The sequence below is a fragment of the Salmo salar genome, chromosome ssa12, assembly GCF_905237065.1.
Source record: "Salmo salar chromosome ssa12, Ssal_v3.1, whole genome shotgun sequence".
NCBI classification, from domain to species: Eukaryota; Metazoa; Chordata; class Actinopteri; order Salmoniformes; family Salmonidae; genus Salmo; species Salmo salar.
Window position 1 is genome coordinate 61,517,916 of NC_059453.1, and position 17,022 is coordinate 61,534,937.

Below are 17,022 nucleotides of genomic sequence, written 5' to 3' on the forward strand. Positions count from 1 at the left end.
TTTTCTTTTTTTAAGCCCAGAACCAAGTGTGAGGTGTTATAAAGTAGATTTGCTTAAGACTACCAATAATCACTCTGTGTGACCCTGATTCAGCCCACTGCAGTAAAAGGTTCAACTTAAAGAGCATGTTCTTTTTATTGTGGCTGTTTTAATCTGTTTTAAAGATATCAAAATGCTTATTGCTGCCCATAGACCATCAAAGACCATCAATCTTTAATATTGGTCATTTGTCGCCATCTGTTGGCCTACTCCGCATTTACTGAATTATAAATAATTACTTTTCACAAACAATGAGGGTATAAGTAGTCCACTCGAATGCATAAGCATTGTACTTTCCTGCATTCTGTAAACTACAGTCAGAATCCAGAAAATGGTAATAGTGGGTTCACAAAGCTTCACAATTTATTTTGTGAAAGGCCAAAATTATTATGCACACCGTTCTGCAATTGAATCCTTACCCTACCCATTGGCAGATGGGGCTGATTCCATGTCAATTTAATTCGATTGAGGTCAGCTTATATTATATTCAAACCATTAAAGAAAAAATGAAATCTGTTCCTGTTGATCAACTCTAATTATTGATGCTGACCTACCTTGTATTGTTAACTTTAACATATTCAAATATTCCAAGGTACAAATCTCAAAACTTCACACAGTAACTAAACAATACAACATACAATATTGATAAAACTATGACATCACACAGGGTTTCACCATGACATGTACAGGTTTCTTTATTGCAGAAGATGAATTGTAATGTTGGAATCTCATTCAGTTGTGTCAGTCATATCTCTTTAAATAGTTTTATTGCACCTTTTTGCTCGTATTCTTTAGAGGGTTCCATGTCTGCTTTGCGCCAAAGGGACAGTGTAGGTGTTACAGGTGGACAGAGAATGTCTTTCACAGACACCGTGAAGAAAAATAAAGAGAAAGAGCGGGGGGTTTATGGGTTATGGGGATACAGGGATGAGTTGAGTTGAGGAGGAGAAGGAGATGTGGGTCATAATTGGTGGCATGGGTTTGGGGGGCAGATGTAAGAAAATGTCCCTTGCCATTTTTCCTCAACATGTTCTCGATTATAAAATCTAAATCAGGAACAATACTTTGAGTTTTTCTTCAGAAAATAGAAGAACAGGAATAATGACAATACTTTGTGTATTTCACCTGGCGAAAGAAAGACCTCCATCTTTTTTTTTTTAATCGAAGCCATTTCCTTTTTGTCTTTTTTTATTAATGGTTTTGTCCTACAGTCTGTGTCTGTAACTTCAACAACACTCTAACTGTGCTGCTCTCCCTCCCCTCGTGTCTCATAGGAGGGTTATCAGAAGCAGGATCTCTGCGTCTATGCCGTTGTGTTTTTGTTCACTCTCACTGCGCCACACTTTGGGCTTAGGGAGATACTCAGTGCGGGGGGGGGGTTAAGGAGCTGGATCTGGGTGGTTGTTGGCTGTTGTCCAAATCCCTCCCACCTGCAGAGTCCGGTCTCATACGGTGGTGACCCTCATGACCACCTCACGGTTGGTCGTGGCGCTGATGCGTGCATCATTGGGCCTCAGCTGGCTGAGGATGTGCAGGATGGTGTAGCCGCAGTGGTGGTTGAGAATAGTCCTAACACGCTGGCCTGCCCGGCCTCCCCTGTCTGCCCCGGCTGAACTGTGGGGAGGGTTTCGACCCCCACGCCCCCCACCCTTGCCGCTGGAGCTGACGGGGTCGCCCAGGTCCTTGTCTTTCTCATAGTTCAGTACTTTCCACTGCTGGTTCACCGCCTGCCAGCGCTTAAAGATCCGGTATACAGACGATCCCTCATGAATTATAAGACCTGGACAGAGAAAACCAGACAAACATGGACAGACAGACATGGACAGACAGACATGGACAGACAGACATGGACAGACAGACATGGGCAAGTAAGAGAGAGAAAGGGAGAAAGAGAGAGGACAGGTATGAACGTGAGGGATGCAGGAGCGATACAAGAGGTAGGAGATAGAGAGACAGTGAATAGAAAATAGACGGAGGGAGGAGGAAGGCAAGTAGATGGAGAGAAGTGAAAGATTGCAGAGTGTGAATAGCCAGACAAAGAGGGAAACAGATGAAAGGACACAGAGAAAGAGAAGGACAGGAGAGAAAGTAAGAACGCACTCTGGGGGGAAAAAAACTTTAAAGCAGAAATGACTGTCGGCTACCTTTGCACAAGTATGCTGTAAATATTTAAACAGTCTGGATGCACAAGGCTCTTGAGAAGTGGCTGTACATTTTCAGCATTACATGTCACACAGACTACGACCTAAGTGAGATGAAAGCCCAAACAGAAACGAGCAAAACAAACAAATTGCTCTCACTAACTAAATTATACACACACACACAGCTGACAACTACAAGGAGAACTGACCATGAATGCTAAAATGATCAATAGTTAATACCGTTTTTTTATTGCTTTGGTACTATTTTCAGAAGAATGTGGTGAATTTTCAAAACTCTTACTACAAAACACCAAACTGGTAACACTTGTAATGCAGCCAGTCTTACATTCAAAACCTTTCGTTGTGCAAGATTGCTAGGCAATCAGATATGTCCTGTTTTTTATTTATTTTTCAGATGTTAAATTAATAACTAAAGTTAATTTTTAAGCCCACATTTGATAACATTTATTTATAAAAAGATCTGTCAGCAGTAGTTTGCGGAGGGGGCACACTGACTGGACCAGGAAAAGAGTACCCCCCCTATTCTCCATAATAAGTGGTTCCTTCCAAGGTGCACCAAGGAGCAGATACATTACTTCAGTGGAGGAGGAGAGAGAGTGTTGGGTGACACACACATCGTTTGATTTGATTTTAGCTGCCGGTGATGGGCAGGATTCGCAGGAAATATTTTGTTCCAACTAGATCCCACACTTGACAAACTGAGCTCATTAATCAGTTCAGTGATTGCCTAAATTCAACACACCTGGTCTTCCAGGTCAGTTAAATAAAAAAACATGCAGTGCCTGCAGCACTCCAGGACCACTGTTGACTACCCCTGGTATTGGCCGTAGGGATGCATTTCTTTCTTGTTTTGGACTTTCTGGATTATTTGCATATTGGTACTGTATTGAAATTGAGTTACAGCACTGTAGGAGCTAGAAACACAAGCATTTCGCTGCACCTGCTGTAACATCTAATCTGTTTATGCAACCAATAAAATTAGATTTGTTGCACATATCTGGTCTTGTCAATATCTGATTTTTTTAAAACTTACTGTGAAGTAAAATCATAACAGTGATCATAGTAGTAGTGCATTTGAGTATATATATCATACTTTTATGTTTCTACATTACAGACATACATTTTCATTATGTAGTTCTCAAAATCTGTAGTAGACAAACCAGTTTACATGTACAATCTTTAGGTTTACCAAACGTTTAAGCGATCAGATTATGTAACAGTACAATGTTGTTTAACAAAACATGTATTTCTACAGTAGATGAAACACTGATTAAGTCTGGGGAAAAAGTGACTGTATGATTTTGTGTGTTGTACTTAGTCAATTGAAAGTGTGCTTTGAGTTTTGAAACAACTGCCTTTATGATGAACTGTTCTTTAGTTTTGTGCTAAGAGTTATGAAAATGTACCACATACTTGTGAAAATTGCACCACTGAAATTTTTAAAACTGTAAGATGCTTCACTATGTCAAAGTATGGAAGCATGTAGGTATTCTCCTTTGTTGTTATATGCAACTCTACACATACCTGCAATTGCAATCACAAAAGCTTATGATTATCTTTGATAGTATATCAGTGAGGTCTACATTATAGAACCTTCTAGCTTACCTATGCACACAATGTCCATGAAGCCGTACATGCCATAGCAGATCTGGAAGAGCAGGTCCTGGCGCTGCCACTTGGCCGAAGGGCTGAGGGACGACCACACCAGCCAGGAGATGCTGGCGATAAGGAACAGAGAACCCAGGATGATGGCTGCTATCTGCACCTTCTCTATCACCGTCAGAGAGATGGCTTGCCACTGGAGAGAGAGGGGGATATACAGAGAGAGAGAGAGGGAAAGAGAGGGAGGGGGAGAGAGAGGGGGCGGTGGAGAGAGAAAGAGGGAGGTAGAAGGAGAGAGGGGAGGGAGAGGTGGATCAATGTGTGTGTCTTTTTGGTGGAGATAATTATCTGTGCACTGATGTTACGCAGTTGCAGGCAGGAAGACGTGAAAAGGTGTTTTGTTACATTTGTATGTATTTTTGGAGCATTGGAGTGCGATGCTTCAGCATTCACAGAATACCTTGGATTTGGTATGGAAACCCTGAGGTATAGGGCAGCACTTGTAGTCACTTACATCCACATGCACAAACAAACAGATCCTGTACCTGCAGTGGGTTCTTGGTGCTGATGGCCAGGACCTGGTACTTGAAGTAGCAGAGCTCACAACTCCAGGAGCCTCTCTCGCTGATCCAGCGGATGAGGCAGGGCTGGTGAGTACAGCGCACAGAGCCGTCACAGCGACACGGGCTCAGCAACTCCCCCTGCAGGACACAGAGAAGGAAACAGAGAGATATGCTTCAGTTACATCTCTCTAAATATCTACTGAAGGCATGGGCAACTACTCCGGTCTTTTGATCCTAGACCTTTGGTCCAGACCAGCACTAAAATACCTGATTCAGCTAAGCATGATGTGGATGATTCATAGATTTGTTGAATCAAGTGTATTAGTGATGGGTTGCTACAAAAGCCTGCAAACCCCTGAGACCAGGCACCAAGCACTGAATCATTGGTGAAGCTGACACGGATGTTCAAACCCTGAGACCAGGCACTAAGCACTGAATCGTCGGTGAAGCTGACACGGATGCTCAAACCCTGAGACCAGGCACTAAGCACTGAATCGTCGGTGAAGCTGACACGGATGCTCAAACCCTGAGACCAGGCACTAAGCACTGAATCGTCGGTGAAGCTGACACGGATGTTCAAAAACAAGTGTTCACCTGGATCTCTAGAGGCACTTCTGGGTACAGGGTTTTCTTAAGGGTGTTGTTTGAATAGTCATTTGAGACAAACATGAGTACACCTACACCTTGGTATCTAGCAATATCACTGGATTGCCATCTAAAATAGGACTTCCGACATATTTTTGATTCCCTTCAACATGAGATCAACATGAATATCAATGTCATTTCATATAGCCACTGGCTGAGGTTAGAGGTCAGGGTCAGGTGGCTTATCAGCATCATCTTGTGGTTTATTCCCTTCCATCAAGTCCTGCCATCTAGTCCAGGACATTACTCACTGTGGTAGAGTCTGGATGGAGGATGGAAGAGGACAAGCATTTCCATGGTAATAAGATGGTATACATTTTCCAGGATAGTCCAGTACAACACATTACAAAATGGATTTTAATATAACTATAACCAGGATTGTCCAGTACAACACATTACAAAATTGATTTTTATATAACTATAACCAGGATTGTCCAGTACAACACATTACAAAATTGATTTTTATATAACTATAACCAGGATTGTCCAGTACAACACATTACAAAATGGATTTTTATATAACTATAACCAGGATTGTCCAGTACAACACATTACAAAATGGATTTTTATATAACTATAACCAGGATTGTCCAGTACAACACATTACAAAATGGATTTTTATATAACTATAACCAGGATTGTCCAGTACAACACATTACAAAATGGATTTTTATATAACTATAACCAGGATTGTCCAGTACAACACATTACAATTTCTTTTTTATATAACTATAACCATTCCAGAAAACCTAAAAAAACACACACACACACACCAGAGGATATGTTTCCAAAATATGTAATCAGTATTTGTTCATAGCAGTGAAAGTCTAGAGTGGTTTGGAGTACAATTCTGGTGATTATGCTGTACACTATCGTTGTTGTTGTTGTCGTTGTCGTTGTTTGGCTGGATTTGAGAAAGAGGACTTAGGGCAGGTGAGGTACAAAGAAGAAGAGATATGGAGTGGAATGGTAAGGGCTGGCTGTGACGATTACAGGTAAATGTAACAGAGATAATGAGTGAAAAGACGGTCCCTCTTTAAATGACGTTCAGCTTATAAAGGCTTCATAAAGCCTTCATAATGCCTTCCTAAGCACTACATACATGTGTTACAAAGCATCTATAACCATATGTCATGCTTTATAAAGGGTTCATAAATGTGGCATAACTGTCTGACATAATCACCAATGTCAAATGTGACATAACCCACTATGTCGAATATGACAAACATGTGCTTTATAAAGGGTGACATGTTGTGCTGCAGGTTGACACACACTCTAAAGAGATATAATGTTACTCACATTACACCAGGCAACAACTACTTTCATGAAAGCCCCCAACATAATGAAATTGAAAGTGGCTTTCTTGTTCCTCAGTATGTTCCTCAGTACACAAACATGCATACAACAATATAACAAGGCATACCATGGGGTGCTGGGCCCAGTCAGGTCTTTGACAACAATACACTACATGACCAAAAGTATGTGGACACCTGCCTGTTGAACATCTCATTCCAGAATCATGAGCATTAATATAGAGTTGGTCCCCCCTTTGCTGCTCTAACAGCCTCCACTCTTCTGGGAAGGCTTTCCACTAGATGTTGGAACATTGCTGTGGGGCACTGATGTTGGGCGATTAGGCCTGGGTTGCAGTCAGCATTCCAATTCATCCCAAAGGTGTTCGATGGAGTTGAGGTCAGGGCTCTGTGCAGGCCAGTCAAATTCTTCCACACTGATCTCAACATACAATTCGCTTTGTGCACAGGCGGCATTGTCATGCTGAAACAGGAAAGGGCCTTCCCCCAAATTGTTACCACAAAGTTGGGAGCACAGAATTGTCTAGAATGTCATTGTATGCTGTAACTTTAAGATTTCCCTTCACTGGAACTAAGGGTCCTAGCCCGAACCATGAAAAACAGCCCCAGACCATTATTCCTCCTCCACCAAACTTTACGGTTGACACTATGCATTGGGGCAGGTAACGTTCTCCTGGCATCCGCCGAACCCAGATTCGTCCATAGGACTGCCAGATGGTGAAGAATGATTAATCACTCCAGAGAATGCATTTCCACTGCTCCAGAATCCAATGGCTGATGCTTGGCATTGCGCATGGTGATCTTAGGCTTGTGTGTGGCTGCTCGGTCATGGAAACCTATTTCATGAAGCTCCCCACGAACATTTCTTGTGCTGATATTGCTTCCAGAGGCAGTTTGGAACTCGGTAGTGAGTGTTGCAACTGAGGACAGACAATGTAAACTTGTGTGGGCTACCACGTCGCGGCTGAGCCGTTGTTGCTCCTAGACGTTTCCACTTCACAGTAACAGCACTTACAGTTGACTGGGGCAGCTCTAGCAGGGCATCCTATGACGGTGCCACGTTGAAAGTCACTGTGCTCTTCAGTAAGGCCATTCTACTGCCAATTTTTGTCTATGGAGATTGCATGGCTGTGTGCTCGATTGTATACACCTGTAAGCAATAGGTGTGGCTGAATCCACTAATTTGAAATGGTGTCCACATACTTTTGTATATACATGTATAGTGTATAACAAGCCATACCGTGCGGTGCTGGACCCAGTTAGGTCTTTGACACATTCAAATCAAATAAAAATCGAACTTTATTTGTCACATGTGCCGAATACAACAGGTGTAGACCTTACCATGAAATGTTTACTTACAAGCCCTTAACCAACAATGCAGTTCAAGAAAGAGTTAAGAAAATATTTACCAAATAAACTTAAGTAAAAAAAGAATAAAAAGTAACACAATAAAATAACAATAACGAGGCTATATACAGGGGGTATCCCAATACCGCGTCAATGTGTGAGGTTACAGGTTAGTCGAGGTAATTTGTTAATGTAGGCATGGGTAAAGTGACTATGCATAGATAATAAACAGCGTGTAGCAGTAGTGTAAAAACAATTGGGAGGGGGGTCAATGTAAATAGTCCAGGGGGGCCATTTGATTAATTATTCAGCAGCCTTATGGCTTGTGGGTAAAAGCTGTTAAGGAGCCTTTTGGTCCTAGACTTGGCGCTCCGGTACCGCTTGCTGTGCGGTAGCAGAGAGAACCGTCTATGACTTGGGTGACTGGAGTCTTTGACAATTTTTGGGATTTCCTCTGACACCGCCTAGTATATAGGTCCTGGATGGCAGGAAGCTTGGCCCCAGTGATGTACTGGGCCGTACGCACTACCCTCTGTAGCGTCTTACAGTCAGATGCCGAGCAGTTGCCATACCAAGCGGTGATGCAGCTGGTCAGGATGCTCTCGATGGTGCAGCTGTAGAACTTTTTGAGGATCTGTGGACCCATGCCAAATCTTTTCAGTCTCCTGAGGGGGAAAAGGTGTTGTTGTGCCCTCTTCACGACTGTCTTGGTGTGTTTGGACCATGATAGTTCGTTGGTGATGTGAAAGATCAGCCACAAAATGTTGGCACCATTGTTAACAGGTTGTAATCAACCCACTGGCTCCAGGTCATCTATAAGTCTTTGCTAGGTAAAGCTCCGCCTTATATCAGCTCACTGGTCACCATAGCAACACCCACCCATAGCACGCGCTCCAGCAGGTATATTTCACTGGTCATCCCCAAAGCCAACACCTCCTTTGGCCATCTTTCCTTCCAGTCCTCTGCTGCCAATGACTGGAACGAACTGCAAAAATCACTGAAGTTGGAGACTTATATCTCCCTCACTAACTTTAAGCGTCAGCTGTCAGAGCAGCTTACCGATCGCTGCAGCTGTACACAGCCCATCTGTAAATAGCCCATCCAACCAACTACCTACCTCATCCCCATATTTGTTTTTGTTTTTCTGCTCTTTTGCACACCAGTATTTCTACTTGCACATCCTCATCTGCACATATATCACTCCAGTGTTTAATTGCTAAATTGTAATTACTTTGCCACTATTGGCCTATTTATTGCCTTACCTCCTTACTTCATTTGCACACACTGTATACAGAGTTTTCTATTGTGTTATTGACTGTACGTTTGTTTATCCCATGTGGAACTGTAGTGAGGTGCGTACTGGCGGCAGAGAAGTCAGGCGCAGGAGAGCGAAAACTGATTTACAACGGTGTTGTTTAATATCCATAAACCACTGTAAACAGAACAATACAATAACTGGGTCAAACAAAACCTGGTAAACACCAGCATACCATGCATAAGCACTACAATAAACAATTACCGACAAGGACATGAAGGGGAACAGAGGGTTAAATACACAACATGTAATTGATGGAATTGGAACCAGGTGTGATGGAAGACAAGACAAAACCAATGGAAAATTAAAAGTGGATCAGCGATGGCTAGAAGGTCGGTGACTTCGACCGCCAAATGCCGCCCGAACAAGGAGAGGGACCAACTTCAGCGGAAGTCGTGACAGTAACTCTGTGTTGTTGTTTTTGTCACACTGCTCACACACAAACACAAGCTTTTCAGTTCCATCAAGCCATCTAAATACCTCTCACATCTTACAGTAACCTGTGGATCATGAGAACCTTAATAAATTGGCAGAATGTTTATAACCTATTTATTGACACTTCATGTAGTGCCGTATAATACTTTGTTTGAAGTGAGACACCTTCGGTCATTCATAAAACATCCATAAAGACTCTATATCACCTGACAATGTACTTACTTTAAAGTCAGACACCTTCAGTCATTCATAACACATGCATAAATGCCTTATATCACATGATGCTGTACCAGTGGAGGCTCCTCAGACGAGGAAGGGGAGGACCATCCTCCTCAGTAAATTTCATAAAAATTCAAATAGTGAAACACTTAAAAAGCTCTCATTTTTAGGTAAAACTACTTCACGTTACCAAATAATTGATTAAAACACACTGTTTTGCAATGAAGGTCTACAGTAGCCTCAACAACACTCTGTAGGGTAGCACCATGGTGTAGCCGGAAGACAGACAGTTTCCGTCCTCCTCTGGGTACATTGACTTCAATACCAAACCTAGGAGGCTCATGGATCTCACCCCCTTCCATAGACTTCCATAGACACAGTAATTATGACAACTTCCGGAGTACATCCTCCAACCTATCAGAGCTCTTGCAGCATGAACTGACAATTTGTCCACACTATCAAAGGATCAGAGAATGAATCTAGTACTGAAAGCATAAGCTACAGCTTGCTAGCACTGCAGTGCATAACATGTGGTGAGTAGTTGACTCAAAGAGAGAGAAATGTGCTTTTCTTTCAAAAACAAGGCCATTTCTAAGTGACCCCAAACTTTTGAACGGTTGTGTATATATTTCCTTTATATATTTTTTAAACAATACAAATACATTAAGTTTAAAAAAGTCCAGCAATGCAGTTATATTGAACATTACACAGGGCTGTGAGTAGTGTAGCTTGTCCATGATCTGGCTGACGAATGGTTCTTGCCTCTCTGCCAGCTGGAGATACATCATGTTGGTTCCAACCTTAAAAGTAACAACAAAGAAAGTTAGCAGGTCTGTTAGCTAACTAGCAATTGCAGTAAAGTCACTAAAATCATTTGAAATAATGATTGAGGTAGCTATATAATCTAACTCAACACTTATATAACTACTGCAAACTAATTTAAATGACAATAAATAAAGGTTCACTTACTCATTTTTCACTGTCCAGTGGCACCACAAGTGGGCATTTGATTTGCAAACTCCATCACATATGAGCTTACTGCGCTACAGAAACACTGCTAACCAGAAACACCACTCTTCCCGGACCCCAGCCCTGGCAGCAGCTAATGGGGATCCATAATAAATACACATACAAACAGCGCATGCACAATGAAATAAAGGTAACTACACAAAAAAAATCTAAGTTTCTTATATTTTTTCCAGACCTCAAAGGTGGTCCTCTGATGTGGTTTAAGCCTTATTGTGAACACTGAAAATCCCAAAAGATCCAAATGTGTTGTTTTTATATAAAAAAGTTAGAAAAAACTGTGGGAAAACCAGGAAAAAACTTTGGGAAATCTGAAACCTGGAAAAACCAAACCAAGAAAATTGAATATAAAAGAAGAAAAAAAAGAATTAGCCCAAAAATAAATACAGATTTTAAAAGAGCCCTACCAAAGTTTTTTGCTCTGCTTGACTGCACTGTAGAGTGTGTGTCATCCTGCTATATGATAGCAATATGATCACACTGGTAATACATAATTTGTTGTATGAAGCCTGCATCTGAGGGGAGGGAGCGGCTGGATCTCACCCGACTCACCGTCCCTCTGCTCACCCGACTCACCGTCCCTCCGCTCACCCTCCCTCCGCTGAGAAAAAGGGGACACAGTCTTCGCTGAGTCTCTCTCTAATCATGGCTTTAAAAGTTCTGAAATCTCACAGTATCAACATTGCTGTGGGTTCGAAGTTTCTTTTTACAGTCTATGGCTCGAGGAAACTGCACAGACACGGTGATCTGAGCTATCTAATTGGCCAGCGGTAGGCTTACAGGTGGATTTGATTTGCTCTCTGGGCCTGCCAGAGAGGGCGGAGTTCTACAGTAAGGGAAAAAGTATTTGATCCCCTGCTAATTTTGTACGTTTGCCCACTGACAAAGAAATGATCAGTCTATAATTTTAATAGTAGGTTTATTTGAACAGTGAGAGACAGAATAACAACAAAAAAATCCAGAAAAACGCATGCCAAAAATGTTATAAATTGATTTGCATTTTAATGAGGGAAATAAGTATTTGACCCCCTCTCAATCAGAAAGATTTCTGGCTCCCAGGTGTTTTTTATACAGGTAATGAGCTGAGATTAGGAGCACACTCTTAAAGGGAGTGCTCCTAATCTCAGCTTGTTACCTGTATAAAAGACACCTGTCCACAGAAGCAATCAATCAATCAGATTCCAAACTCTCCACCATGGCCAAGACCAAAGAGCTCTCCAAGGATGTCAGGGACAAGATTGTAGACCTACACAAGGCTGGAATGGGCTACAAGACCATCGCCAAGCAGCTTGGTGAGAAGGTGACAACAGTTGGCGCGATTATTCGCAAATGGAAGAAACACAAAATAACTGTCAATCTCCCTCGGCCTGGGGCTCCATGCAAGATCTCACCTCGTGGAGTTGCAATGATCATGAGAACGGTAAAGAATCAGCCCAGAACTACACGGGAGGATCTTGTCAATGATCTCAAGGCAGCTGGGACCATAGTCACCAAGAAAACAATTGGTAACACACTACGCCGTGAAGGACTGAAATCCTGCAGCGCCCGCAAGGTCCCCCTGCTCAAGAAAGCACATATACATGCCTGTCTGAAGTTTTCCAATGAACATCTGAATGATTCAGAGGACAACTGGGTGAAAGTGTTGTGGTCAGATGAGACCAAAATGGAGCTCTTTGGCGTCAACTCAACTCGCTGAGTTTGGAGGAGGAGGAATGCTGCCAATGACCCCAAGAACACCATCCCCACCATCAAACATGGAGGTGGAAACATTATGCTTTGGGGGTGTTTTTCTGCTAAGGGGACAGGACAACTTCACCGCATCAAAGGGACGATGGACGGGGCCTTGTACCGTCAAATCTTGGGTGAGAATCTCCTTCCCTCAGCCAGGGCATTGAAAATGGGTCGTGGATGGGTATTCCATCATGACAATGACCCAAAACACATGGCCAAGGCAACAAAGGAGTGGCTCAAGAAGAAGCACATTAAGGTCCTGGAGTGGCCTAGCCAGTCTCCAGACCTTAATCCCATAGAATATCTGTGGAGGGAGCTGAAAGTTCGAGTTGCCAAACGTCAGCCTCAAAACCTTAATGACTTGGAGAAGATCTGCAAAGAGGAGTGGGACAAAATCCCTCCTGAGATGTGTGCAAACCTGGTGGCCAACTACAAGAAACGTCTGACCTCTGTGATTTCCAACAAGGGTTTTGCCACCAAGTACTAAGTCATGTTTTGCAGAGGGGTCAAATACTTATTTCCCTCATTAAGATGCAAATCAATTTATAACATTTTTTACATGCGTTTTTCTGGATTTTTTGTTGTTATTCTGTCTCTCACTGTTCAAATAAATCTACCAATAAAATTATAGACTGATCATTTCTTTGTCAGTGGGCAAACATACAAAATCAGCAGGGGATCAAATACTTTTTTCCCTCACTGTACCTTCAGACACATGAAATGGTTCAAAATGGGAACGCTTTGCCTTCCCGGTCGATCGCGATCGACAGGTTGGTGACCACTGTTATAGATGATGTCCCACACTCCGTAGCGCGTGCTCAGTGTTGCATTTTTGTCTTCTACCAAACCAATCAGGTGGTTGCTTCGGACTTAACTGATCACATGCTTCTGATAAAGTGATGCAGGCATGGACACACTGCTTCGAAGTATACTGTTTAGCATGCCTCGGAACTCTGGTATCAAAGATAACATCACAAAAAATTGGCAGACAACAGGTAAAGTTAAAATTAAGTTATCATTTGAAACTTAACTTCATGTTGTAAGTTAATCTTGAAAAGGCCTCATTTATAACCGTTGCGTAAATTTTACACTAAATATCGGTGTACGCAAACATTTTTGAGATTTATCAACTTGGCGCATGCTATACATACCCATGTTTCCCAATATAAAATCAGACCTGTCATGAAACTGCGCACGCGAATGAGCATTATAACTCTGCCTCAATAACGCCCATCACCTTTTATGGTGACAATAATGCCATTATTTGCTGTATACTTTGGAAGTATTGGAATTAGGCCAAGACAGTATATCTAAATGTAACGCCCTGGCCATAGAGAGGGGTTTTTGTTCTTTATTTTGGTTAGGCCAGGGTGTTACATTGGGTGGGCGTTCTATGTTCCTTTTTCTATGTTTTTGTATTTCTTTGTTTTGGGCCGTGTGTGGCTCCCAATCAGGCACAGCTGAAGTTCGTTGTTGCTGATTGGGAGTCACACATAAGGAGCATGTTTTTCCTTTGGATTTTGTGAGTAATTGTTTCTGTCTAGTGTTTTCTGTCTTGTGTAGAGTTAATCCTGACAGGACTGTTTTGCTGTCGTCTTTTGTTTATTTTTGTAGTGTTCTCTTTTTCATTAAAACTAATGATGAACACATCCTCCGCTGCACCTTGGTCTAATTCTGACGACGGCTGTTACAGAATTACCAAGACCAAGCAGCGGAGGAAGGAGAGGCACCAGGAGAAGAATAATGTGGACTCATGGACTTTGGAGAGGATCGTTCAGGATTCCTGGAGATGGGAGGAATTACTGGATGAAGGTGGACCATGGGCTCAAACTGGGGATTATCGCCGCCCGCAGTGGGAGATCGAGGCAGCGATAGCTGAGAGGCGCTGGTATGAGGAAAGGGAGCACAGCAGACACGAGAGGCTGCCCCAAAACATTTTTTGGGGGGGCACACGGGGAGATTGGTGGAGTCAGGCGGTAGACCTGAGCCAACTCCCCGTGCTTACCGGAAGCAGCGTGGTACTGGTAAGGCACCGTGTTATGCTGTGGAGCGCACGGTGTCTCCAGTGCGCGTGCATAGCCCGGTGCGCTACATTCCAGCCCCCCGCAAGTGCCATGCAAGAGTGGGCATCGAGCCAGGGCGAATGGTGCCAGCTCAGCGCGTCTGGTCTCCAGTGCGCCTCCTCGGTCCAGGTTATCCTGCGCCGGCGCTGCACACTGTGTCTCCAGAGCGCTGGGAGGGCCCAGTTCGCCCAATGCCTGCGCTCCGCCCGTGCCGGGCCAAAGTGGGCATTCAGCCTGGAGTATGGGTAAAGAGTGTAAAGTCTAGAACTCCAGTGCTCCCCCACAGCCCAGTTTATCCTGTGCCTCCTCCTCGGACCAGGCCTCCAGTGGATCTCTCCAGCCTCGTCCGTCCTGTACCACCTCCCAGGACTAGGCCTCCAGTGGGTCTCCCCATCCTGGTCCGTCCTGTGCCGCCTCCACGGACCAGGCCTCCAGTGGGTCTCCCCATCCTGGTCTCTCCTGTGCCGCTTCCACGGACCAGGCCTCCAGTGGGTCTCCCCATCCTGGTCAGTCCTGTGCCTGCTCCACGGACCAGGCCTCCAGTGGGTCTCCCCATCCTGGGCTCTCCTGTGTCGCCTCCACGGACCAGGCCTCCAGTGGGTCTCCCCATCCTGGTTAAGCCTGTGCCTCCTCCTCGGACCAGGCCTTCAGTGGGTCTCCCCACTGTGCATTACATAGTGAGTGTGCCCACTCTGGTATTGGCACATGCGCTCTAGCTAACAGCTCGCAGATACAGGTGGGTATGGTCTACATGATGAGATTATTATGGACAAAAGAGTGAGATTCTTTTTATTTGTCAAACGGCAGCCAAGCATCGATGATCATGTCACCAGAATAAGACCCTCAATATTTATTAGAAAGGAGCATCAAGCTCATCACCTTGCACTTTTTCTTTTTTTTACCCTTTTTTCTCCCCAATTTCGTGGCATCCAGTCTTGTCTCATCGCTGCAACTCCTGTACGGACTCGGGAGAGGCGAAGGTCGAGAGCCGTGCGTCCTCCGAAACACAACCCAACCGTCGTGGCCGGCTGCAACAGAGCCTGGACTCGAAACCAGAATCTCTATTGGCACAGCTAGCACTTCGATGCAGTGACTTAGACCACCGCGCCATTCAGGAGGCCACCTTGCACTTTCACCACCCTGTGAAGTTCATCATCATTTATTTAATCTGACGCCTAATGAACGTTATGCTTTCCTGATGAGTTGACTCCAAGTTTACTTCGATATGATGGTTATTATATCAATATTTGCGCATAAAACTTCCCACCTACATTTCTTGCATAATTTATTTTACAGACACAAAAAAGATCCCACCTTGTCTAGCGTATTTAGTTTTGTCGACATTTGGAAAGTTTCCAGACAAATTTTCTGTTTCCATCAGACCTGTCAAAACATTTTTAATCCGACATGTACTTTACTAGCATAAAAAGGTTGGATGGAAACCTGGTTACTGAGAATTTGGTCAACAAAAAATATACTGGCTTATTAGATTGAATAAAAGTTTCGTACTGCTTAGGTTGCTACGAGTGTACTGATATAAGTATGACACAAGACATCCAGGCAACCGTGAAAAATAAAAACCGTTATATTTCAGTTGTGCCTGTTGTTCACACGCATATCTGCCCTCTCATTTAATTTTTTACATTTTATTTCACCTTTATTTAACCTAGTTGAGAACAAGTTCTCATTTGCAACTGCGACCTGGCCAAGATAAATCATAGCAGTTCGACACATACAACACAGAGTTACACATGGGATAAACAAACATACAGTCAATAATACAGTAGAAAAAAAGAAAACAAAAAGTCTATATACACTGAGTGCAAATGAGGTAAGATAAGGGAGTTAAGGCAATAAATAGGCCATGGTGGCTAAGTAATTACAATATAGCAATTAAACACTGGAATGGTAGATGTGCAGAAGATGAACGTGCAAGTAGAGATACTGGGGTGCAAAGGAGCAAGATAAATAAATAAATACAGTATGGGGATGAGGTAGTTGGATGGGCTGTTTACAGATTGGCTATGTACAGGTGCAGTGATCTCATTGGCTAGAATGGTCTCCTCCCAACTGACTTAAACAAATATATACATTTCTTTCCATTGTTAGAGCGGCCACTTGAGTATCTGGTCAATATAATGGATAATATGTGGTAGTGACGTGTCTCTAGGCCTTCGAGATGGCATCCGTTTCCAATTATTACATTTTTTTAGTCTCAACTATTGCAAGTCAAAATGTGATTGGTTGATTCCACTTTGACTTCCGAATTCTGCTCTAATACAGTTGAATTGCAGAGGCCTTCTGTCTAGCTTCTGAAGGCCTAGCCAACAGCTAAGCTAGATAGCTAGATTTATATCCCCAGAGACCACCAAATAAAAATCCTGACTGGATCTTTTTTTCTCTTCAATATGAACCCTTTTCTTTCCAAAACAAACTGAAGACATTAAATCAGAATTTTATTTAAATATTATTGAAAAGATAGGAATTAAATAAAAATTGGAACTAAATGTACTTTTAAAAAATACAACAATTATAACCCTAACCCTTCTCTGACGGCCCTTA

At 43.0% G+C, this 17,022-nt stretch overlaps 1 protein-coding gene across 1 annotated transcript in view; it reads right to left on the bottom strand.

The window, feature by feature from the left end:
* Positions 1 to 1,415: 1,415 nt before the first annotated feature.
* Positions 1,416 to 17,022, bottom strand: part of LOC106565447 (E3 ubiquitin-protein ligase MARCHF9-like) — a 32,193-nt gene continuing 16,586 nt past the window's right edge. The window contains exons 2-4 of the mRNA XM_014132593.2: positions 4,349 to 4,504; positions 3,807 to 3,999; positions 1,416 to 1,819 (exon numbers count right to left, since the gene is read on the bottom strand). Coding sequence (XP_013988068.2) covers positions 1,485 to 1,819; positions 3,807 to 3,999; positions 4,349 to 4,504 — 684 coding nt within the window. The 3' untranslated portion in view covers positions 1,416 to 1,484. The remainder of the gene's footprint in view (positions 1,820 to 3,806; positions 4,000 to 4,348; positions 4,505 to 17,022) is intronic.